Here is a 26,464-nt window from a genome sequence, read left to right as displayed (position 1 = left end):
CTGCAGGAGACGAAGGGCAGACCAGCCAGAAGAAATCAGCATGAAGCAAGCACAAGGGTTACTATGGCGTGTCCTCAGCCCTGCCTTGCCACGCAGGATGGGTTTTGACTCACTACCCCAACTAGCCAACTCTTCCCCCAAACTGTAGGCATTTAAAACACAGATTAAGCTTCTTGAGGGCAGGAACCATGTCCTGCCCAGCACAGTGCCTGGCACAGAATCAACCCTCACTAAACAAGCGTGAAGGAGGGACGATGGTATCCCACAAGCCCTGGGAGGCAACAGTGGCGGGGCCCACGAAGGCGGGGGCTGCGGGTCTCTCTCCTTTGGGAGCCAGAAAGGTTATTCTTCTCATTTCCCATGTAGACACAGGGAGGAGGCCTAAAGAGACCCCTCTATATACCCAGTCCCCAAACCCAAATCCAAGCACCCTGACCAGCAAGTGGGAAGAACAGGATAACAAAGCGGGGAGGTGCCGTAGAGCAAGCCCTGCCCCAGAGCTGAAGGCTGGATGGGGGGAGAGGAGAGGCCGCTGGGAGCGTAATGCACGTGGCAGAGGGTCAGGGGTCATGGCAGGCTTTCGAGTCAGAGGGGCCTTGGTGGCAATCTTGACAAGTCACCTTTTCCCTCTGAACCTGTTTTTTTCCAACTGGCAAAAAGGGAGTCGGGATAATACTGGGATGCCTACGTTAAGGGCAGTTCCTGGCATGAAGCGAGCACTGAAAAGGGTTCTTTGTAAGCTCTGTGAGGTGAGGGAGTCTTTCTTGGCCTCAGAGCCTCACAGCTCGCATGCTGTTTGGCGCTTGGGTGCTCAGTCAGTACTGCTTGGTGGGTCACTGAGCGAGTGAAGGCATGACCTTTCACTAGGTCATAGCCTCCCGAACAGCCTTCAGAGCCCCAACTCTCACCAGACTGCTTTTTGTCTCCACCCTGAAACTTAACCAGCTGAACCACCCTCAGGAAGTGACTTGACCTCTCTGTGCCTCAGCTGCCCCATCCGTGAAGCGTGGCTCATGACAGGAGCCTCCTCACGGGGTTGTCATGCCATCACCGCTCTTGGGGAGGGGGAGGGGGCTGCCTGGCAAAGAGGCAGCACTCAGTGAGTGTGGGTGGTGCCCCTTTTATGAACCATTTCTTCATCAGCCCAGTCAGATGAGTATTGCTTCACTTAGGGGGACCAAAGGGTGTTTCTTTTATTTTTATTGAAATGTAGTTGACAGAGAATCTTATATTGGTTTTAAGTATCCAACCCAGCGCTTCAACAGTTACCCATATTATTAAATCCTCACCCCAACTAGTGCAGTTACTATCTGTCAACACAGGAAGATGTTACAGAGCCACTGGCTGTATTCTCCATGCTGTCCTACCATCCCCATGACCAACTTATATTATGAGATTTTGTGCCTCTTTATCCCCCTCACTCTCCTTCCCCACCTCCTATCCCTCCCCCATGGTAACTTCCAGTCACTTCTCAGTGCCTATGAGTCTACTGCTATTTTGTTTATTTTGTTTTATTTTTAGATTCCACAAATAAGTGAATTTGTCTTTCTCCACTGAGTTTATTTTACCTAACATAATATTCTTTATTCTATCCATTTTGTCGCAATGGCAGGATTCCTTCCTTTTTTGTGGCTGAATAGTAGTCCATTGTATGTATGTACCACACCTTCTTTATCTACATCTATTGATGGATGCTTTGGTTGCCTCCATATCTTGGCTGTTGTAAACAATGTGGCAATAAACATAGGGCTGCATCTATCTTTTTGAATCAGAGATTTTGTTTTTTTGGGTAAATTCCTTGAAGTGGAGTTAGAGGGTCGTATGGTATTTCTATTTTTAGTTTTTTGTGAAACCCCTACTGCTTTCCCCAGTGGCTGTACCAGTCGACATTCCCACCATCACCAGTGCGGGAGGGTTCCCAGGGATGTGCTTCCGCCCTCCTGGGTGCCTGGCCCAAACCCGGCAGGAACTGACCACTTTGTGCCTTCCAAAGTCCCATGGTGAGACACCACCTCATCTGCCGCTCCTCCCCAGCGGAGTGAGCACTTGTGGCAATAGTGTAAGCTGTAGAGTTGGAGAAATAATGTGAGACTCAGTTTCACCCACTCCCAGCTGGGGAACTGGTAGGTTAGGAAAATCCCTCAGCAGCAACCTGGGGAGAATTGTGTGTGTCCGATGGAGCTGTTTTGGGGTGAAGCAGATGCCCAGTGCCTAGAGGACAGTTGGCGAGTGGCCTTCAGGCTGGCCCCCCGCTCTCGCTGACCCTCTCCTCTGGCTCCTGTGATGTTCCTCATGTCGGTCCGTCTCACCCAGGACGTCTTCCCTGCTGTCTCTTGCTCACCTGATCTCTGTTCTCCTACTTCCTTCTGTTCTTCAGGAGCCACCACTGGCCCGCTCTACTGGACATGTGGTATCACCACTGTTCCATTTTTCTTACCAGTCCCATGGGCCTTAGTCCGCCACCCCCAACCAAGATTCTCCTCAGTTCTGGGGAGGAGTGCAGGCCCCCAGTGCCCCTGAGCCTGCAGGGGTGTAGTCCCAATGGCATCAGGACGTGGTAACTGCAGAATCCACGTCTCCTCTCCTGAGTTGGGTACTCCTAGACCATTGTTCTGCCAGAGCAGTGAAATGCTCTAGACCACGTATGAATGCATGAGAGAATTCAACCTTTGGTAATGGACCTTAACACTATTCATTATTTCATGGGCGAAGTCCCAATTTTGCAATTAAAACAGTCTCATTCATTTTGTCACTGGAGGGCAAAATGCTGAGGCTGGGGCCAGTGAGCAACAAGAACTAGGGGGCAGCATGCTGGAGAGACCCTGAACTGGCACAGGGACAGCCTGCTCAGTTTTCTCAGAGTGGTGCGCATTTGCTGCCAACCTGGTTTTTGGGCACCTGGGCAGCAGTGTGTCAGAGGGGTGAGGGACCCTGCCTAGAGTGGCTAATCCCAGACTTAAAACCATAGGGCAGGTTTTACAGAAGCCCCTGGGCATCTGGCCCCTCCGTGGCCCCTTTCCCTCCTTGTATCCCCGCCTTGGGAGAACCCCGCTTTGTAATCAACATCTTCATCTTTTCCATTTTTTTCTAGTTTTGTTTTTGATTAAGTATCCCCACCTTGTGGACAATTAAATGCAAAAGCTAATGGTCTTTTAAAAAATCTTTTAATAAATGCTAAGAGCCACTTTGCTTTCGAGAGGCTATAATGGGACAAGGGAGAAAATGGCTTCTCCTAAATTTAGAAACAAGGATGATCATCTGGCTCATCTAAAGCAGAAGTTGGCAAACTTTTTCTTAAAGGGCCAGCTAGGAAGTGTTTTTGCTTTTGTGGGCCATAAGGTCTCTACTCAACTATGAGAAGCAGCATATAAACAATATAAACAAATGGGCTGGGTTTGTCTCTCAGGCCGTAGTCTGCTGACCCCTTATCTGGAGAGCAGAGGATATAGGGACCCATGTGTTTAAAATCAGGAATTTCCTAAAAGTCTTCCAGATAGTGGAGGCACCTACATGGGAGTCTCCCCGTATTCATCTCTCTGGCCTCTTTTAAGGCAGAACCGAGGAATCATACCCCACAATGAAAAGGGTTTTACAAGGGTCACTCCATTCAGCCATGCACAGTCAAGGGAGGAGGTGTGGTTTACTGTTCCCACTGGGCCACTTGCCCAGGAACATCTGAGCTTATAAGTGATGAAGCCAGAATTCAAACCCACCTTGGCTACACTGTTACTACATTTTGATTGGGCTGTATCTCTAGAGAGAATATAATTTCAAATAAGTTTATGAAAGACTTAAAGCTTCCATAAGTGGGACAAAAAGCAGGTTTTGTACTTTCCATATCCCAGTAGAAAACTAAAACAGATGGAAACATCACCTATCACAAAAGACAAAAAAGACAGGACCCCCTCATGGAAGCATCAGCAATTGACAGCATGAAATAAAATGACAGCCGTAAGACAGACATATCAGTTATGACAAGAAAGGAGATTAAACCCCCTATTAAAAGACAAAGACTCTCACACTGGATTTAACAAAATACAGTGCTTCCAAGAAATACACAGGGAAACACAGCGATAAATTATCTCCAGTGAGTATGTATTTTCATTTTTAAATTAATACTCAGTGGTTGCCAAAAAAATTAAACAGTGCACAAGTGTAGTAAAGTTCAAAGTAAAAATACTAATTTCCTGATCCCACTCCCTGGGGAAAAATGGTTTAACAGTTTGGTGTAAACACATACATATTAGTGTTCTCTTCTGTATACCAAATATGCTACTTTTGAAACCAGAAAATTTAGAAGTACTATAAAAAAAGGTCAGTTCTTCCCATTCCCACAAGAGGAATCTAAGTGATAGTGTAGCTCATTCAGTCCTTTAAGGGAGAAGTATGAGTAGTTACTGAGTTTCTAACATTAGTTCATTTAATATCCTGGTCACCCTTGTGAGAAAGATACTATTATGGCCCATGCATGAGAAATCTGGGAGCCAGAGAGGTGAATTGGCTTGCCCAAGGTCACCCAGCTACTAATCTTTGAGCACTTACTATGTGCTAAATACTAGGCCACGTGCTTCATATACATTGTCCTATGGAATCCTCATGACAGCCCTGTGAGGTAGGTACTGCTATTGTCCTCATTTCACAGATGAGGAAACTGACACACAGAGTAGCTAAGTAACTGGCCCAAGATCACACAGCTAAGTGAAAAGAGAGTCAGGATTCAAATCCAAGTATTCTGATACCAGAACCATCACTTCTAATCACCAAGTAAAGTGTGTCTGATGCCAAAGCTTATGCTCCTTTCATCCTCCGACAAAGTGGTGGAGCAAAAGGCCAGAGGAAAGTCATTCCCACCGGACACCGAGTCAACTAAAACCCCTTTGAGGGCAGCCATCAGGGTGGGCATTCCTATGTCCACCTAGAGTGGTTAGAAATGGAGGCTCTGGAGTCAGACCCCACGGTTTTGAATCTGGCTCTGCCACTTCCTCGCTGTGTGTTTCTGGACCAGTTACCTAACCTCTCTGTACCTGCTTCCTCAACTATGAAATGAGGCTAATGCCATTACCTATCTCATAGGTTGTTATGAAGGTGAATGTGCAGGAAAAGAGAAAGCACATATAAATCAGCATCTGGCCTCTCCTCAGGGCTCAGTGAGTACTTCTGTGATCATCCTGTCCAGCACCATTCCCAGTTGCTCCCCGCCTCGTATACCTTCAGCATCAGAGGTCAGGAGGGACAGGTCATCCCTCACAGGGAACACCAGCCCCTCAGCAGAAGCCTGGTGCATCAGTCATCTCTCGCTGCCATAACAAACACACCACAGACTAGGTCGCTTATACAACAGAAATTTGTTTTCTCACAGTTCTGAATGTTGGAATTCCAAGTTCAGGGTGCCCGCGGGTTGGGTTGCTCTGGAAGCCTGTTTTTTCTTGGCTGTCAGATGGCTGCCTCCTTGCTGTGTCCTTTTAACTCGGCACATGCATTCCTGATGCCTTTTCCTCTTCTTATAAGGACACCAGTCCTGATGGATTAGGGCCCCCCCCTTATGATCTTATTTAACCTTAATTACGTGTAAAGGCCTTATGTCCAAATACAGTCACACTGGAGTCAAGACTTCAACCTATGAATATGGGGGGCACAAGTCAGTCGTAACATCAAATATCTGTACCTTTCAACCAGTATTTCATTCCTTCAACAAAATATTTATTGAGCACCTACTGTGTGCCAGGCACTGGGTTAGACACAGGGGCCCTCTTTTGCATATTGCCAAGTTTTCTCCCTATTCAAGGCAGAACCGGCCCCTCGTTTTCTTTCTTCTCCTTGCATATGTGAGCATGTGTGTGTATATGTGGGTTTCCTTTTTCCACCCCAACATTTCAATGGAACATTTCAAACAGAAGAGAATAGTACAATGAACCCCCATGTGCCCACCACCCAGCTTCAGCGATTATAAACTCATGGCCTATTTTGTTTCATTTATACCCCCATGCACTCCCCCCAACTCCACTCCACTCTGGGATTATTGTGAAGAAAATTTCAGGCAAAACATTTCAACCACAACACTTTAGTATGTATCTCCAACAGGTAAAAAGAACTCTTTAAAACATAACCACATACTATTATCTTTAAAAAAGTGATTACTTAACACAATCAAAATTCAATGATTATCTAACATTTTCTTTTATCGTATTTTTTTAAAACTCAGAATCCTGATTAGATTCATACATTAGATTGGCTGGTAGGTCCCTAGTCTTCTTTAACCTGAGTGTGTCTACCGATTCCCACTCCTCACAGTTTTTTATTGGAGGAGCCGCTCCATTTATCCTGATGAGTCTCCTGCATTCTGAATTTTGGTGATTGCATCCCTGTGGAGTTATTTAACACAGTTCTATCTCTTATGTTTCTTGTCATTGGGAGTAAGACATAATCAGATTTACGTTCCACTTTTGGCCAGAATATTTTATAGGCAGGGCTCTGTGCCTCCATCAGAGGCACATAGTATCTGGTGTGTCTTTTGGGGACATTCCATGCTACCATTTCTTCTTTTATAAGCTGAAATCTTAAAGAAAACTTGTTCCCATCAACTATTTGGTTACCCGGTGGTACAGCTCATAATGAAAGGGCAGGAGAAATACTCATTTTCCTTTATTTACTAGTTTTTATGTTAATGAAATGATTCCCTAACATCTTTCAAAGTTGAACGTTTTTGAATACCATTACAGTCCAATGGATTTAAACATATTTTGTGTATTTAAATCCACTGAACTTACCCCTCTAACCAATGTGCAGATGGTCTCATACACCAGTGGGAGCCTTTGGAAATTGGTCCAACCTCGTTTTACATTATTTTGTCCCCAATCTGGAATCAGCTGTTTCTTCAAGGAGCCCTGGTTCCTTTTTTTAGTGAAAAATGGTATTTTGAAACTGGGCCCTGGGGGAGCTGATTAGTGTCAAGTAGGTCCTTGTTTATAAGTCTTTTCCATGCCCAGAGCTAAAAAACTGTTTTTTAAAGATAAAATGCAATACAATGGGTTCATTTCATTTCAAATGTAACAACACATTTTTGCTTTTACTTAACTTCCTTGATGTTGTATCTGTATTGCCCTTCACTCTTCCTGAAAATCCCATTTCTCAACCCCAGTGTGAACTACCATCCCATACCACGATACCCAAACACCTCTGAAATGTAATGCCCAAATTACCAACAGCAATATGATCCCTGAAAATAGTTCACTTTTTTTTTTTCTTTTGATTCTTCTTGTCCCCATATCCTCCTTGGGATAGACTCTCAAATTGCTGTGTTTCAAAATCTCTTCAGTTTCTTTGTATGTGATTATGCCACCAACTGATAGAATATTGTCTTCATTTATCTCATTCTGCTTTTGAGGTTTGAGACATTGCTTATCAAATTAAATCTTTCTTTTTAATTGTATAAAATATATACATAGTTGCACAGTTAAATCTTTAAAAGAAGGTATATTCTGAGAAAGTCTAGCTTCTATCCCTGTCCTCCCTACCCTGTTCTTTCCTTCTTTGCATAGGTAATCTTGAGCTTTTAGCTCCCCCTTTCATGGATTGTGAATATGAGTAGGTATGTGCATGTGTCTCACACACACACACACACACACACACACACACACATTTGAAAAATGAATCCTAGTTAGGTTCATACATTAGATTGGCTGGTAGATTGTTCATAAACAAGTCTTCTTTAATCTGTATGTGTCTACTTACTCCCACCTGTAGATTAATGGAATCATATTATACCCATATTTTTACCTCTCTACCTTGCTTTTATTCACTTAATAATGTATTTTGGGCTGCATAATAAATTTACCCAGTGGGGGCTGCAAAGAATATACGTATATATTCCAGAGATCACTGCATGGCATTATAGAATATAATAGAATATTCTACATTCTTATTTTATAGCTGCACAAATAGTCCATTTCGTTGGTTGCCCCAGTTCATTCAGTCAGCTCCCCATTGCTGATCATTTGGGCTGTTTCCATTCTGTTACAAACAGTGCCTTGTCTAGCCATGTTTATATACATTTTTTTTCATATTTTTGCCACTATATCTTTGGAATGGAGATCTAGAAATAGAATTGCTAGGCCAGAGAGAAAATGCATGTGAGTTTTGCTGGGCATTATCAGATTTCCCTTCCTTGTGCCATTTTGCATTTCTGGCAGCAAGGTACTAGAATCCTGGGTTCCCCTCAACCTCATATGTCATCAGACTTTGGGTTTTGCCTATCTGATGGGATGAGAAATTATTTCTTGTTGTAGTTTTAATATGTATTTTCTTAGTAAGAGTGAGAGTGAGCATCTTTTCAAATGTTAAGGAGACATTGCACTTAGGAGTCCCCCCTCCTCCCTGCCTCAGCTGCCGCCCTGGAATATGAAGATGAGCTGGAGAGCAAGGGCAGGGCGGCATGAAGAGGGCAGGAGAAAAGGCGGACCAGCCAAGGCAGTAATGCCATTCGTCAGAGAAAGGAAACAAAATGGCGACAACCAAAGGCAGGATTTGGGTCCCCCTCTGGAGATTTCAGGCTAGGCTTTTGTTGATACTTATGCACCAAATGGCAGTAGATGAGCCAGGCAAGTGTGACTGTGACCTCGGTCTTCCCGGAAAGTAAGCGAGCAGATCGCAGTCCAGCATCCAAAGAGGCTGGACCTGTGCAGAACTGCAGCCAAGAACAAGTCCCTATTTCTACTGAGGCTCAGGACCTGCACGGGGACCCAGGGACAGAGCAGTAGGCACTCCCCTCCCCACCTCCAAGGCCTCATGTGTCCATTGGAGAACAGAGGAAAGCATAAGCATAGTTTCAGTGAGATGGATGGATGGATTTCTAAAACAGGGGTTACCCAGGAAGTACCAGCGCCCGAATGCAGTTTGCTCTCTCGGTGTTTAATATAGGTGCTATGTACTTAGTTTCTCCAAGCCTCAACTTACTAGAAATGGGGAGATAACCCTTGCCTATAAAATGAGGATAATAATAGTATCTGCCTTTGAGTGTTGCAGTTGCCACAGGATAATCCACATTAATCTCTGACACGTAGTATGCTCTCAGTACCGGTGAGCTCATTACTGCCAGCATGGGGGTAGTGCTGTCATGAGCTACAGGGGGATTTGGAAAGAGCAGACTTGAGGTTAAAATTCAGCTCTAACTTCATTAGCTCTCAATCTAGCTTGTTAGCCTATGTAGCCTTAGTTTTCTCCTCTAGTAAAATGGGGATAATCACTTCATAATTGTTGTATGCCTTTGAAGGAGGTAATACATTAAAGCAGTTAGCGTTGTAAGTTATCATTTCGAGTTCCTTTTTTTTTCAAGTGAAGCTTTATTTATTACTAACTTATGATGCTTTCCTTCTTAAAAAAATTAGTTTTCCCATACTTTTACTGTTATAAAAAGGATAAGACTAAGTGACCATCAATGTCTATTTCAGCTAAAAAAAGATGATTTTCTGTAATCTCATGACTTTCTTGAATCTCCCATGGACATACATGTTATCAAAGCCTGATCCTCTTAATAAATAACAGAAATAGGGACTTGTTCTTGGCTCCAGTTCTGCATAGGTCCAGCCTCTTTGGATGCTGGACTGCAATGCGCTCACTTACTTTCCAGAAAGACAGAGGTCACAGTCACACTTGCCTGGCTCATCTACTGCCATTTGGTGCACATGTATCAACAAAAGCCTAGCCTGAAATCTCCAGGGGGGGACCCAAATCCTGCCTTTGGTTGTCGCCATTTTGTTTCCTTTCTCTGACGAAAAACATAAAAACAGTAAGAAGAGCAACAATTTAAACCTACTTCAACTTTCTCCTCTTTCAACTGTGTCCATGTCAGTTGGACTAGTCATTGTGCCCCTTACAAGGTCTAGTTCACATTGATCAGTTTCATCTGACTCCATCCGCTGGGATTTTGCTGTTATCCCAACACTAACTGTGTTTACAGTCAAATACAGTACCATAGGAATTAATTTTAAAGTACTTAAATCTTACTTCTCAATTAGGCTGAAAGCAACTTGTGAGCAAGGTCCAGACACTACTCTTCTATTATCTCCTTCATCATTCTGGGGAAACACAGTAAATATTTAAAAAGCAAATATTTGGTTAACTTATACTATCCACAGATTGATTGCACCTGTGTGTTGATGCATTTCCTTAAGACATTGTCATACTTATTATCACTTATGACTGTTACTTAAATGATGCTGTTACCTAATGACCAAAAAAGGGCATGTTGGGGGTTTCTACAATTATTATTTTGTGATTGTTTTTGTTAATTGAACTTTCTAATAGAACTTTGTACTAAGAATGCTTGACAATGGCAGGGAGGTTGTTATCGATGTCCTCATTATCAATCTTGGGTAGGGAGGTGTATTAGGGGGGCCTAGGTTAGCCCGTATTGACAAACAACCCCAAAATCTCAGTGGCTTTGAAACAGGAGTGTATGTGTCACACAGACTACTCAAGTTGCATGTTTAGGGGGTTGTCAGGAGCTCTGCTCTTCAGCGTCACTTAAAGCCCAAGGCTGGTGGATTCCATCTTGACACTTGCTTCCATGATCACCAGGCAGGAAACTTTGCAAATTATGCACTGGCTCTTAAAGTTTCTGCATGGATGTGAAAGGTATCACTTTTGCTGATATTTGGTTGGTCAAAACAGTCACATGACCTGGCATAACTTCAAAAAGGGTGGACAACGAAACCCTTGTGCCCTGAAGGAGGTGGACTGGCTGTAGCTCCAATGACCCCCACAGGGCCAAGGGTCTGGCTGCAGGAGGAGGCAGGAGTGATGGGAAAGGTGCAGGTGACAATGGGAAGCTAGGGGATGGGAAGGATGGGCAGAGACCTGGGGCCTGAGGTACCAAGCTTTGCGAGGTCTGGGATACATCCAGGCCACCCAGTGTCTTATGGACTCACCTGGCCATGGACTGCATTCATTCATCCTTCCGTCCACCCATTTATTCATTCAAGCAATAATCGTGATTGTTGGCACAGAGGGAAAACCATGCTGACTTCCTAGATGGATGCAGGGGATTCCAAGTTGTGTAAGACATCATATGGTCCCTGCCCTCACAGGGCTCATGGTGGGGCAAGTCATGCCAGTACCCCCGAGGTGAGCTCAGGCTGTGCCCATTCTCCAGTGCCAGGTGTGAGGAGGCAGGCCCAGTCTGTGCCCCTGCAGCAGGCCTGACCAGTGAGGAGCAGAGGAAAAACCAGTGAGACTCAAATATTCACTGTACTTCAGATATTCTAGAATGGCAAAGGACTTTGATGAAAGGATTCTCTTCACTTCTCCCCTCTGGCCTTAATAAAACTTCAAATGATATAGCTGGACATATCCATAAAGGTCACAACGAACTCTCTGTTCATAGTTTATATAATTTTCTCTAAAAATAAAAACAATACTTGTTGGTGGACACATTTGATAGAGAGGTTCTTTGTTCGTTCATTTGTCCCCCAAGAAGCTGCTTCTCTCCCTTCTGTCTCCCCAGCTCCCTGCGGTGGTCATCTGACTTCACCCAGTGGCACCATCCTGTCTCCGGGCTGGCCTGGCTTCTACAAGGATGCCCTGAGCTGTGCCTGGGTGATTGAAGCCCAGCCAGGCTACCCCATCAAAATCACCTTCGACAGGTGGTTATGACCACAGCCTCGGGGCAGGGAGGAGGGGGCTTGGGGAAGTGTGGGTTAGCACTGATGTTGAGATGCCAGCAAGTTCAGAGCACGCTGGAGCAAATGGTCCTGTGTGGGGACAGACCGTACTGGCCTTGCCCATAGTGGGGTCTGTGCTGTTTAGGGGACTCAGACTGGAGGAGGAGGAGAAGGCTGGGACAATACTTGGGATGTCAGAGCCCTTCTCTCCCCACACCCTGGAAGAGGGACGGCGGGCAGATGGACACCATGAGATGCTGAAGCAGGCATTAGCATTTGAGGAGCATAGCCCTGAAATTGCTAATATGGGGTGGCGGCCTTCCACCTCTGACCCAGCCCGCTCATATGCCCCACTTCTAACTCCCACCCTGGTTATGCTCATTAGGTAGAGAAAAATCACCACCCAAATATAAGCACACACTTGTAAACAAAGCATTCATAACCTAGAATCATAGTCCACAAACTTTTCTGTGAAGGGCCAGATAGTAAATGTTTTGAGGTTTTGCAGGCCACTTGCAAATATCTGTTGCATATTCTTTGCTTTAAAATAAAAAATACCCCTTTAAAATGTAAAAACCATTCTTAGCTCTTAGGCCATACAGACAGGCTATAGACCAGATTTGGCACTGGTCTGTAGTTTAGTGATTCCTGACCTAGAAATCAGGACCCTGTGAGGCTAGTTATTAAGCCTCTAGGTCTGAAGATGGGTCACGGCCACAGAGAGGCCTGAGAGAGCTGCATGCGACTGTGGAAGGAGGAAGAGGACAGGCTAGATGCAGTAGAAAGGGTACTTCCTCATCACCGGTGAGTGTGTGCAAATTATATTAAAATCTCCCAGCCTGCCCAACTCTGGTTGTCCTGAAGCCCTGGGTCAGGCAGGGCCCAATTAATGAGACAGGTTTCTCAAGAAGTCCGCATTCCCATCTTTGGCAGATTTAAAACCGAGGTCAACTATGATACTCTGGAAGTGCGGGATGGACGAACATACTCGGCGCCCTTGATTGGGGTTTACCATGGGACCCAGGTCCCTCAGTTTCTCATCAGCACCAGCAACTACCTCTACCTCCTCTTCTCGACCGACAAGAGCCACTCGGACATCGGCTTCCAGCTCCGCTATGAGAGTGAGTCTTGGCAGGGAGGCAGACAGCAGGGTCGGCCCTGCTGGGTGAGATGCCCCCAGGCTCGGCTCCAGAGCAGGCCCCCGCGGAGGCGCATCCTCATGGCTTTCTCAGTTAGGCTCAGTTAGCAAGTCACCCCTTGCTCTTAGCATCCCTCAGAGCTCCCAGGAACTTAGAGGTGCCCTTTTAGGAGACCGGGAGCTGGTGACCAGCACACCAGGTCCTCATGTGCTCACTGCAGACCTGTTCCTGGGCAGAGGATTCAGGGGCTGCCATGCTGGGTGCCGAGTGTTTGACAGGCGATGAGGCTGAAGTCGGTGGTGTCTCCTACTCACTTTCGCCTTCACTTATCACCTTCGGCGTCTATCACCTGTGCCTTGATTGAGAGATTGGTATCCCTTTGGCTCTTTGTAGACCATTATAGGAAGGTACGGCTGTGGGTACCATGAAGGCAGGGTTACTTTCTCATGTTGTATCGCTGAGCTTAGCATAGTCTGAGCCATCATAGACACTCGACTTACACTTATTAAATGAATGAATGAATGAACAATTGACCCAACTGGTTTTCAGTGACAAATAGGCCTCCAAATGCCCTCAGAAGCGTGACAGCCACATCTGATGAGTGAGAAGTGATGGCATCAGCCCTCAGTGAATCAGAGCTCTCTGCCTGTCCCCTTGTGAGGCAGCCGCGCTCCCGCTGTGGCGCTAGGGAGCTGTCTGTTCCAGCTGTGGGATCTTTTCCAGCTATAACGCTGCAGTCAGACCACTGTCTGGACCCAGGGATCCCCGTAAATGGGCAGCGCCACGGCAACGACTTCTATGTGGGAGCTCTGGTGGGCTTCAGCTGCGACTCAGGCTACACGCTGAGTGACGGGGAGCCCCTGGAGTGTGAGCCCAACTTCCAGTGGAGCCGGGCACTGCCCAGCTGTGAAGGTAAGACACACCGCCTTCCTCTAAAGGAGTGGACTTCTTTCCAGGAAGAACCCAGAGCTGGAAGGGTTGCTGACTGCCCCTGTCAGTCGGGGTTGGGGGCTGAGAGGAGACGGGGACATGCTCCCGAGGGACCGGGGCTGGGGGAGTTCCCGGGCCGCTCAGGTGCTCACCGCCCTCTTCGCTCTTGCAGCGCTCTGTGGCGGCTTCATTCAGGGCTCTGGCGGGACCATCTTGTCACCAGGGTTCCCTGACTTCTACCCCAACAATTTGAACTGTACCTGGATTATCGAAACATCGCATGGCAAGGGTGAGTGTTTAGGCCCATACAGGTCCTGGCCTGGGACACGGTTGGCCCCAAGTTGCCCAGGTCAAGCTGACCTCCATGGCACTCTCTCTAGATGGCTTAATCTGAATTTTTCTCACCAACAAGAAAACTCCAAGGACCGTTCCACCTCTTTGAATCACAGGACTCATTCAGTAATTTTTTTTTTTTGTAACAGTCTAACATCTCCACTCCATAAGACGTCTTAGAGATTACCAGTTCTCACATCCTACTTAATGCAGGAATCTTCTCTAAGTCACTCCCCACAAGATGGAAACACACCTTCTATCTAAACGCCCTCCAGTGGTGTGCAGTGGCCAGTCCATTCAAGAAGTGGGCACCTGTTATCATTTTTGATAAATCTGACCCCTTCTAATAGCCTATTAGGTGTCCCTGAAACTTTTCCTTCTACTGTGTTCTGGAGGCACATAGGATACATGTCCCTCTTCTCACACCCACCACAGAGATATTGGACACAGCAAACCTGTTTTTGTATAACTCAGCTGTTTCTCAAATGACATGTATTCATATTCCTCATCAGGCTGAACTGTTGCCTCAACTTCCCTAACATAAATAATCTTTGGAAGTCCAAGTTCAAAGTAAGGCTGCTGGTTGCAAATAAACATTAGTTAACATGCTCTCTCCATTCAACAAATATTGATTAAATGCCACCTGCGTGACAGACACTGGAGCTGGGAATAAGTAGTGACCAGGCAGATATGGCCTTTACCCTCAGAAGCTTATTCTCAAGTTCATCTGGAGTTAATGGTTCTTTAACCCCTCTGCACCTTGGCAAATACAATAATGCACAGACTGCACCCTAGAGGGTTTGATTTTCTATGCGGGAAGTGGAAACCAGGCATCTGTGTTTTCCGAACTCTCCACTAGTAATTCTGAAGCATGCCCTTAAATAAGAACCCCTGATCTAGAAGAATAACATGTAGAAAGACAAGAAAAAATCTTAAAAGAAAGAGTAATTAACCCTTCCAGATCTTAAGATACTGTTATTGGCTAAAATAATTTTAACAATGCAGTATGAGTATGAGAGTGGGCATACAAGTCAGTGGGGTAGAATAAGGATCCAGAAATAGATTCCTGTGTGTGTGTGTGTGTGTGTGTGTGTGTGTGTGTGTGTGTGTGAGTTTGTGCACTCTACTCTGTGTGTGTGTGTGAGAGAGAGAGAGAGAAAGTCTGTAGTATATAATTAGAGTGTCATTTCCAATCCATTCAAGAGAGGATGTATTATTTAATAAATGGTTTTTAAACAGTGGATTTAACATTTGGGGTAAAAAAATAAAAAAAACAAATCATACCTCTTATATTTCACCATAGAAATTCCAGTACTAGAAGAACATGAAAATCTAACCTCAGGTGAGGAGGTACTTTAAAGAGTAACACTAAAAGCAGAATCCATAAAGGCAAAGACTGTTAGATTTGATTAAATAAAACTTTGAATACATTTATGTAAAAAAGAGCAATAAAAAAATCCAGGTAGTAAATGGGCAAAAATATTTGCAACATATAATCAACAAATGATTACCAACCTGATGCATGAATTGCTCTTAAAAATCTTTTAAGAAAGTGCCTGCTCTACAGGCTTGTAAAATGAACAAATCTATCAATGCTTCATAATAGGGGAAATGCAAATGGGAAGACATGGCCCTCACTAATAATAAAAGAAATGTGAATTCAACTAGTAATAAAATGCCATTCCCCTTATCAACAAGAAAAATCGTAAGAGTATGGGAAACAGTGTAGAGACATAAGTACTCTTCTTTAATGCTGACATAGTGTGAAATTATCAAAACTTTTCAGAAAGTGAGTCAGAGACATGAATCAAAAGCCTTAAAAATGTTTGTGCCTTTGGACCTAGGAATTCCACCTCTTGGAATTTATCTGAAGATGATAAGTAAAATTGAGTACTTTGAGTGCTCAATGATAAGTACATTGATACTTAGCTATAAAGATGTCTCCTAAGTATTTATTAATTGAAAAATTAGTAACTATTCAAATGTCCATCAATAAGGAAGTGTTAAATAAACACAAGGTACAGCCATCTAATGAAATACTATAAGCTACTAAAAAGAATAATATAAAAGAATATTTAAGGACCTACAAAGGTGATTACAACACATTGGTAATAAAAAAGAAGTTTGCCTAAAGAATATATTTAGTTTATAAAAAATAAACAATCCTTTGTTGCCCTTGTCTAGCTTGGATTAATACTTAGTCTATAGGCACACACCTGATCATCTACATTTGCCCTCTTATAGCACTAAACTATGTTTTCTACCTTTATCTTGCATCTACCTTCCACTTCAGCATTTTATTAAAAATAAAAATAATAATAATAATAAGGGAGAAATGTGGGATTCACATATAAATCAAGTATAAAAATCAAACAAATAATCATAATTGACCTGATTGTTTATAGTTCATAATGCGTGATCAAAACCAAAAGTTTCTGTGATGACTGCCCTTGCACTGTTCACCATGTAAGAACTTATTCACTATGTAAGAATTTGTTCACCACATAAAAACTTGTTCGTTATGCTTCAGAAGATTGGAGACTGTTGAGAATTAGGCTTGGGGTTGATTAATGATTGTGCATTGAGTCCCCTATACAGAATTTTATTGTTGTTAACAACCATATGATCAATAAATATGAGAGATGCCCTCTCAAAAAAAAAAAAAAAGAAAAAGAAAAAAGAAATAAATAAATAAACAATCCAAAGAAGAAATTCAGATGGCCAACAGGCACATGAAAAGATGCTCCACATCGCTAGTTATCAGAGAAATGCAAATTAAAACCACAATGAGATATCACCTCACACCAGTAAGGATGGCCAACATCCAAAAGACAAACAACAACAAATGCTGGCAAGAATGTGGAGAAAGGGGAACCCTCCTACACTGCTGGTGGGAATGTAAACCAGTTCAACCATTGTGGAAAGCAGTACGGAGGTTTCTCAAAAAATTCAAAATAGAAATACCATTTGACCCAGGAGTTCCACTCCTAGGAATTTACCCCAAAAATGCAGCAGCCCAGTTTGAAAAAGACATATGCACTCCTATGTTTATCGCAGCACTATTTACAATAGCCAAGAAATGGAAGCAACCTAAGTGTCCATCAGTAGATGAATGGATAAAGAACATGTGGTACATATACACAACGGAATATTATTCAGCCATAAGAAGAAAACAAATCCTACCATTTGCAACAACAGGGATGGAGCTAGAGGGTATTATGCTCAGTGAATTAAGCCAGGCAGAGAAAGACAAGTACCAAATGATTTCACTCATTTGTGGAGTATAACAACAAAGCAAAACTGAAGAAACAAAACAGCAGCAGAATCACAGACTCCCAGGATGGACTAGCAGTTATCAAAGGGAAAGGGGGTGGGGAGGGAGGAAGATGGGGATTAAGGGGTATTATGATCAACACACATAATGTAGGGGGTTCACAGGGAAGGCAGTATAGCACAGAGAAGACAAGTAGTGACTCTATAGCATCTTACTACGTTGATGGACAGTGACTGCAATGGGGTATGTGGGGGAACTTGATAATATGGGTGAATGTGGTAGCCACAATGTTGCTCATGTGAAACCTTCATAAGATTATATATCAATGATACCTTAATAAAAATAAACAAGGATATCTGCATAGAAAACAGTCTGAAAAGATATACCCCAAGATGTTAGTATTAGTTGTCTCTAATTTTCATCTTTTCACTGTTTTCTAATTTTGAGCAATAAACATATATAACATGTAAGGTATAATATTTGAATTAAAAAAAGGAAAATTTGAAAGAAAAGTCATTTATAGCCCCCACATGTACTTAAGTGCTTTTGCTTTTGGCCTTAATAGGCTTGACCTAGCCGGGATTAGGATAGCATGGAACTTCTTGGGGAAGACAGGACTCTAGGCAGTCAGGGCAAAGCTGGGATTGTCCCCTTCTCCCCACAATATTGTTCCTGAGTCAAGGAGGGATTGGAGCAGTGTCTTTGTTAATCCACAGAGCTGTTTCCACCAAGCCTGGCCTGGAGTGGACCACTGCAGGAGCCAGAAGCTAGGAGAGCAAAAGAAAGGCATCCCCTCATAATCCCTAGAGGAACGGCCACCTAGAATCTTAATTTTCTCTGTGTCAGGATGTCTAATTATAGGGGCATATGTTTCTCCATGCCTTTCTATGTATGTCTTTCCTAGAAGTCAATACAGTTCAACAAATACTTAACAAATGCTCATTTGATACTTGTGCTTATCTGGGTGCTGGGAAAATACTGGTGTAAGAAGTCCTCTGGCATTACCTGCTTTCAAGAAGTTTATAGTTTGGTGGTAGAAATAGCTTAAACTACCATGGCCAGTGCTGGGATAGAGCAGATAGGGATCGGGAAACATCTGGAGAACAGCCCAAGGGTGTCCTATGTCCTGGAGTTGAGACTTCAGGGATGAAAAGGAGTTAGCCAGAATGAAATACGTTCCAGACAGAGAATCACAGGGGATCACTAGTATATGACCAGGTCACTTCTTCCTTAGAACCAAAGGCTCTGTCTTTAGCATAAAGCCTCAAATTGTAAAAGAACTAGCATGGCACTACAGGCCTCACTTAACCTTTCTCAGCTTCCTTCTAAGTCCTCTAAACACTTAAGTTCTAGCGACACTGAACTTCTTCCAGTACCTAAAGCCTCCCAGGATTTCTTTGTCTTCTAGTGCTTTGTACATTAGTACAGTTTTCTCCTATCTGGAACGCGTCCTCTCCTGGCACCGTCTCCACCATTCTCTTTGCATGGCCAGCCCTTCATCCTTCTGAACTCACTTCCTCTAATGAGCCTTCCTGATTCCTTCTCCCCAGCCCTGGGTCTGGGTTGGGCTGCCCTCCATGGGCTCCCATGTGATCCTGTGCCTTCCTAATCCAGACTTTACCCCACTGTACAGAACTTGCAACTTCATCATCTGTCTCCCCCGAGACTCTAAACTCTTGGAGAGACTTGTCTGCCTTGCTTCCTGCAGTTTCCTAGTTCTGGCTCTATGCCTGGCACAGGAGGAACTCAAGAAATATTTAGGATTGAATTAAACTGAACCCAGACCCTTCTTGAGAGAGCACTGCTTGGAAGGATATCCCAGGTTAAAAGACCTGTTAGGCTGCTGACTCTGATTGCTCCCTAACAGGCAGAAGGACTACTGGGAAACTTACAACTCCGTGAAATTTAGAATTGTTCAACTTGCCACATACCCAACCCAAGGGAACAGCTAATTCAGGATCCCAGAGAATGTGCCTTGCTGAGACCCCAGAACTGACATCTTTTAACCTATAAGGCTGTCTGGGAATTAGATGAGCTGAGCAGACTGAATACCTACTACATGCCAGGCACTGTACTGTGGGCTCTGCATATGCTGTCCCCATTGTTCCTCACTCCGAGGATTAAATGTCACTTGTGAGGGAGGTATCATCACCCACATCTTACAGCTGAGCAACTTTGACCCAGACCTTTCCACTGCTAGATGGGCTTTTGAGCCCAATCTGTCTCCCTCCAAAGCCCATGTCTTTCCAACGGCCCTGTGTCTTTGCTCTCCTTTGGTATCCATGTCCTTCATATGACTCTGCATGGTTCGCTCCAGTGAAGTATTCATTTGCATGTGCATCTGTCACACCACATCTGGATTCAGACTCCAAGGTGGGGCCTCTCTATTTCCTTGACAATGTCTTTATTTTCTCACAATGGCCAAAAGAGCCCCCAGCAATCAGCACAGCTGGGAAACCCAAGGGTTTCATCTCAGTTGTTTACTCATTCTTAGAGTCACAGCCAAATGTTTACTCCTTTGGAGGAGCTATATTTGCACACTAGAAGGACAGAGTGCAAGGCGTCGTGCTTAATCTGTTTCATTTCCACCTGTTGCTGTGTCTGGCCCGCTCTCCACGCATCTCCGTGTTCCAGCCAGGAAGGAGGAAATAAATGCCACTGAGCCTTTCCCAAGCTCTGTAGACTGAGAACTGTTTCCTCATTTGCACATGTGGGTGTGTGTGGGGACTTTCAGATACATGTGGTCACACACACCTGGGAGTGTCCGAGCAGGCTCACACGCCCTTGTCAAAGACTGTGACCGCTGTGAAGTCTTTCCAGGCTTCCAGACATAGTTGCCCACTCTTCCTCCGTGCACCACCCCCCATCAAAATTCTCAGTATCAATGTGTCTGCCTCCTCCACCAAACTGAAAGTCTTTCTTAGCACAGGACTGGCACTTAGTAGGCATTTAAGATCTGTTTCTTTTGGCAAATAGGTAAATAGATTCAGCTCGGTTGCCTGGGCACAGGGCATTTACAAGCTGCATCCCTGGTCTTGCCACGTCACCAGATTTTGTTTCCCTAAACCCCCACCAATAGAACCCTAAATACTTCAGGATCTCTAACTTCTATCATCAGAGAAGCAAAAATATGAAAACATCTAAAATGCTTTAGCATTAAGAGCTTGATCCAGCCATCATTTATCAAAAACTTGTCAGTAATTATCTAGAGAAGTATTTCTCAAACTTTTATGTGTCTCCAGATCTCTTGGGGATCTTGTTAGCACGCAGGTTCTGATTCAAAGGAGAGGCTGCGACTCTGTGTTTCTACAAGCTGCCCGAAGTGCCCGTGCAGCTGTGTCCATAGGCTGTGAACAGCAAGTGGGTCCAGCACCCCAGTGCCTATCCAACACATCCGGGGCATACGTTCCCATGGGCACACTCACTTATGGGTGGGCATGCACTCACACAATCACCCACCCACACACACCTGCCATGCGGACAAAGCCAAGAGCGGCCTTGAGTGTTATTAATGGCTTCATCAGAGCCTCCCTCATCACCTGGCCACTCTTACTGCCAGCTCTTTATGTCACTTCGGAAGTGACATCATGTAGTGGTTTATTGCATAGCTCTACCCAGGTAGCAAATGACACCACTGTCCTTCGGGTCAAGGCATTCCCAGTTGTACTTTCATTCCTTCTCTGCATCTGTTGCCTCTGTTCCTGCCTGCTCTCCTTCCCAGAGGTCCCATGCCTATTTCCTGCTTTTGTCCCCTCTGCAGCCTCCATCCTGTCTCTCCCAGCACGTGGCCACCACCATCATTCTAGCTGTTCCCTCTGCCTCCTCTCCCCCACTTTGTCCTCCTCACAGCCGTCAGTAACTTGCTACGTCTGAAATCTGATTCACTGTGGATAGGATGACTTCTCATTACCTCTAGAAAAATATCCACCCGGTCTGTTGCAGCCTAGCTCTGCCTCTGTTCCAGCCTAGCCCCTGTCTCTGTTCTAGACTTTTCCTGCTGAGTATGTCCAGCCACACGGTGTGGCTCACTGAGCTCTGGAATCCACAGTGGCTCTGTCCCTTTACATGTGCTGTTCCCCAGCCTGGAATACCCTTTCCTTTCTTACCAGGTTAATTCCTATGCATCCTTTAAAGACTCAAATCGAATGTGCACTCAGTGAGGCCCCACTCCCCTCCTCCTGCTGCAGACTGCTTCCCACCTGCCCCAGTGCCCTCTGGTCTGCATCCATTACAGCATCATCCCTCTGTATGCACTGCCACTGTTTGTTCAATGTCTGTCTGTCCCCTTGCACCTATCTGGCCCTGGGTCCCAGCACAGGAAGCACTCATCAAATACACAAATACTTGTTGAATGAATGATTGAATGGATGGCTGTGAAGCATTCTCACCAACCTAGCCATAAATCCCCCTTCCAAATTTTGGCAACCATGAAGTGGTGTCCTTCTCCCTGACTGGACCTGTGGGCAGTGGTGTGGTCCAATCCATTCAGGTCTGTCTGTGTATATTTAACAATGCGTGCTTGCACTCCCACACACTGACAGAAGTTTACAAATTGGAAATGCTTGTACACACCCCATCTTGTAGCTGGGCTGCTCCGGCCATCTCGCTGCAGTCACCTGACCTTTCCAGTCTCTTGGCAGGTGTGTTCTTCACGTTCCACACTTTCCATCTGGAGAGTGGCCACGACTACCTCCTCATCACCGAGAACGGCAGCTTCACCCAGCCGCTGAGGCAGCTGACTGGCTCGCGGTTGCCAGCCCCCATCAGCGCTGGTCTCTATGGCAACTTCACCGCCCAGGTCCGCTTCATTTCTGATTTCTCCATGTCCTATGAAGGATTCAACATTACCTTCTCAGGTAAAGCCCGTGGGGGCCCCTTGGGGGAAGAGACCACAGAGACTGTCTCTCCCTTTGCCCCCAGCCTCTGGTCTTCCTAGCAGCTGGATACTGACCCCCTCCCAGTGTCTGGGAAGATGGCCTCACTGCTGCAGCAAAAGGCAGTTGGGTGAGACACATGAGTGCACTGCCTACTAGTGGGTTTGGAAGGAAGGCTTACTGGGGACTCTCCTTCTCAGACGGTGTTTAGGGTTCACTGTGAACATGACCTACCCAACTGGTTGAACTTGAGGCCCTCAAAGAAGTCCCTTTCTGCACTGGTAATTCCAGATACTTCTCGCAATTTCACTTCCACTATTTCACAGCCCCAGCAATTCAAAGAGAAGAAGAAGAAGGGTGTGAAATCAACATATTGGAGTGTTTGAGCCTCCTTTGGGGGCTTCTTCATGAATGCAAATTCAGTAGTGATAGATAGTTCTCTCTGTGCTTAAGAATCCTGGGAAGAAAGCTCTTTAATCTGTCATTCAGGGAGAAAAGAGGACCCTCCACTCTTCTAGCACAAGTCCCCCCAACTGCTTTTGTCCCATTGCTTCTCAGAAGCCCCCACCTTAGCCATGAGCAGAGATGCCACTCCCAGGATGGGCGAGAGGTATCTGGCCTCTAGGAACTGGCACACGGCCCAGCTCAGCCCCATGCTGTCCCTCCAGCAGGAGCTCCCTGCCTTCTGCCTGGGCGGGCCTGGCCTGTGGGGCATATCCAACTGCTGTGCCTCATTCCATCTCAAAGAGACCTTCCTCCTTACCACACAGAACCCTGGCAGACAGAAAGACATAGTCAGTCCTATGCCATAGCATATCCCTGGCACATAAATGGCACCCCTTCCTGCTTGCATCTGCCTCAAAGGCCAGCATTACCCAAACATAACTTCCAGTGAAGCATTTGGATTCTTCTCGGTGTAAGTCGCCCTCGGCTGACCCTCTAGAACCAGGCTGGTTGCATGTATCCAGTTCAGTGCCTAGGGAGAAAGAGGCAGGAGAGGGAGAGGCCTGAGGCTTGGGGTTAACGTGGAAATGAACGGACAGAGGAGGGAAGGGTCAGGTTGTGAGGAACCTCATAAATATTCCCAGAAGCATGTTTCCAGAAGTACTGTGCCCCCTCCCACTGCTCAGAGTGGTGAGACGTTCAGAGCGCCTGGCACGCAGCTCTGCCCATCCCTCACCTCACCGCCCACTGTCTGCCTCTGCCCCTGCTCCTCCCAGACTTTCTCTTGTCTCCTCTTCAGCTTCTGGGGGCCAGTGTGTGCATACCTGTACCTCTGTCTGTCTTCCTCTCTGGCCCTTTCTCCCTGTGGTTGTTATCTGTGTGTCCCCATCTTCTCTCTCTGACCCCAGTTCTCCTGCTGCCTTTCCAGAATATGACTTGGAACCCTGCGAGGAGCCTGAGGTCCCAGCCTACAGCATTCGGAAGGGCTTGCAGTTTGGTGTAGGCGACACCTTGACCTTCTCCTGCTTCCCCGGGTACCGTCTGGAGGGCACGGCCCGCATCACGTGCCTGGGGGGCAGACGGCGCCTGTGGAGTTCGCCTCTGCCAAGGTGTGTTGGTAGGTGGTCACGTGCTTTCATTTTGCTTCACTAATGGGGGGGGCCAAACTTTAGTGAATTGATGTGAGGTAGTGGAACACATTGGCCAGGAAGCCAACAGGTCTGGGTTTGAGGACAGCCTTAGCACCCACTTACCTCAATGGAACCTTGGGTGGGTGGCCTAACCTTCTGCTCCAGCCTCCTTACTTGTAAAATAGGGATGGCAGTGCCTGCTTCAAGGGCTGTTCTGTAACTAAACTGACCTTTGCAAACAGGGTCCATAGTAGGTGCAAATGAAATTAACTTCCATACTCTTTCCCCAACACCCCAACACCCCAACACACATTCCCATGGCTTACAGATGCCTCTTGCAGAGAAATCTGGTGGGAAACTGGGTGGACCTATAGGAAGGAAGTATGACCTTTGCCCATGGAGAGTCCCAATTTGATGGTGTAGATGGATGTTTTTACTAGTCCCATGGGAGGTACTAGCTTTTGAGAATCCCTGGCGAGACTTCATTCAGCTGGGGAGGAGAGAGGGAAGCAAGAGTCAGACTCATTTACAGAGCACCCATTGCATGTCAGGCACACTCCCAGGCACCTGGGGTGCAAAGCTGAAGAGAATAGAGAAAGTCTCTCCACTCCTGGGGTTCACTCCTGGGGTGGGAGGGAATGGTCTGTGAACACACAGATGTGTAGTGTATCAAGCAGTGTTGGGGGTTATAGAGAAAAGCTGATTCAGTGTAGTTAGGGCTGCTCTTTTATCAGGAGTGGTCAGGACAGGCTTCTCTGATGAGTTGACATTTTGGCAGAGACCTGAAGGAATTCAAGGAGCTAATCATCAGATATCTGAAGGAAAAACAACAGAGTACCAGGATCCCAAGCCACAAGGATGCTCAATGTTTGAGCAACAGTTCAGAGGCCAGTCTGGAGTAAGCGCCAGAAAGGACAGCAGATGATGAGGTTAGACAAGTAGCTGTCCGAGCTGGAAGAGGACCCTCTGAGCCCTCCACCTTCTTGCCAGAGCCCAAATACTTGTTCAGGGCTCCAGGCCCAGAGGGTGGGGAAAAGCAGGGGGACATCCCAGCTGTGGGGACAGTTGCTGGCTGTCCTCCACTTACAAGGTTGATGGCTCTGCTTGCTCAATACTCATACATGGGGCTGAAAGGAACACAGGCTGGGTTAACAGAGGACTTACCATGTTCTCTGTCAGCCATGGAATTCATGCTTAATGTGAAATATTGTATAAAACCTCAGTATACCAAAGAGCTTTCGGTAAACCAGCCCTGATTGAAACAGGGGCCTGCATCTTAAGGGCCCGTGAGGTCAGCTCTGCAGAGGACAGTTGCAACCAGGCTGGCAAATGGCCTGGGTTCAGGCTGCACAGTCACACGAGCCTGAGGTCCGCTCGCTGCTCTGCCACTCACGAGCTGTTAGATCTTAAGCAGGCCACCAACTCCCTCGGCCCCAGCTTCCTCGATATGATTCCAGAGATAACAACGCACAACCCACAGGGTTTATTCCAGATGAGATGACATAAACCAGTGGGCTGCTATATATCATTCTCGGTTTACTATTTATTGATAACCAATAACCTTTCACATTCTCCGAGGGGAAGCATTAAGACAAATAGATGCAGAATTCCATTTTTGACCAGTTACGTAATTCCAAAGTTTATCCTTTCTCCTGTAACCATCCCCCAGATTATCTACCCATCAGGCACTCATTCAGACATGTACATACCTCTCTGGAGAGGGTTCATTTCCTGTCTGGGAAAACGTCCTCAGCTAAGTGGTTCTGGGGGAAATTTTTCCTAAATGGGATTATCCAGGACCATGGATGCACACACTCCTAAGCTCTTGCCTCACTGACCTCATTATATAAACTCATTCTTTAACTTACTATTGCAATTATTGTTTGTTCATGACACCTCACAATATTTTCATTACTACATTTGTCTTCTCTTTCATGTTATTAATAATGCAGAGCAATTATAATCACCTCTAATTACCACCAGCCCTGCAACAGAGCCTCAGGCTGGGGGTGTCGTGAGACTGCACCCCCAGAGGGATGCTCCCAGTTGCCACCTGCACTGTAGCTGTAGATTGGATGACTTAACCTACACAGCGTCACCAGGAACATTCCCAGCTGAGACAGAGATGAATAGCCCTGGGCTTTAACTCATGGTGTGATGGGGTGACACAGCCCCTGACCTCAGGGGCCCCTGAACTTGATGTGGAAGGGAAAGCACTAACCTCAGAACACCCAGTCTATAGCAGGAGACATGGCTCTGTCCTTGGGAGCCCCATTGTGATGGAGAAGCCCTAACCCTCTGCCTTGGGTGCCCCAAACTGATGGATAAGACACAGCCACTGCCCTTAATCAGACTTCTTCTGACAGGGACAACAGGAGCCACAGAGGCTGCCTGACTCAGAGGCAGCACTTCCCTGTGAATATGACTGTCTCTCTGGAACATTTATTTGTTTCAGTTTATGCTTGTGTTTAGCTTTTCAGTGCATCTGCTCACTGCCCCTATTTCTTTGGAAACTCTCCCAGAAGCAGTGCCATGTCCCACTACCCTCCAGTACCCTTCCTGGTACCCAAGACAAAGGCCCTGGCAGGGAGTCAGGACCTGGCCTAGGACTGGCCCCATCTGAAACTATCGGTCCTGTTTCCCTCTTCAAAAAGATGTCAGGCATGTAGGAAAGAGGAGAGGG

The 26,464-nt window shown here is 45.8% G+C and overlaps 1 protein-coding gene across 4 annotated transcripts in view; it reads left to right on the top strand.

Annotated features, from left to right (window-relative positions):
- CSMD2 (CUB and Sushi multiple domains 2) overlaps window positions 1-26,464 on the top strand; it is a 598,906-nt gene that overhangs the window by 389,220 nt on the left and 183,222 nt on the right. For all 4 annotated transcript variants that reach the window (XM_057499978.1, XM_057499977.1, XM_036885219.2 and 1 more), the window contains 6 exons: window positions 11,501-11,639; window positions 12,591-12,778; window positions 13,520-13,708; window positions 13,899-14,015; window positions 21,974-22,189; window positions 23,580-23,768. In XM_057499978.1, the coding sequence (XP_057355961.1) occupies window positions 11,501-11,639; window positions 12,591-12,778; window positions 13,520-13,708; window positions 13,899-14,015; window positions 21,974-22,189; window positions 23,580-23,768 (1,038 nt within the window). The remainder of the gene's footprint in view (window positions 1-11,500; window positions 11,640-12,590; window positions 12,779-13,519; window positions 13,709-13,898; window positions 14,016-21,973; window positions 22,190-23,579; window positions 23,769-26,464) is intronic.

Source organism: Manis pentadactyla, chromosome 4, assembly GCF_030020395.1.
Source record: "Manis pentadactyla isolate mManPen7 chromosome 4, mManPen7.hap1, whole genome shotgun sequence".
NCBI lineage: Eukaryota > Metazoa > Chordata > Mammalia > Pholidota > Manidae > Manis > Manis pentadactyla.
Note: the sequence above shows the minus strand (reverse complement) of the source record. Positions and strands in the feature narration are given on the sequence as shown.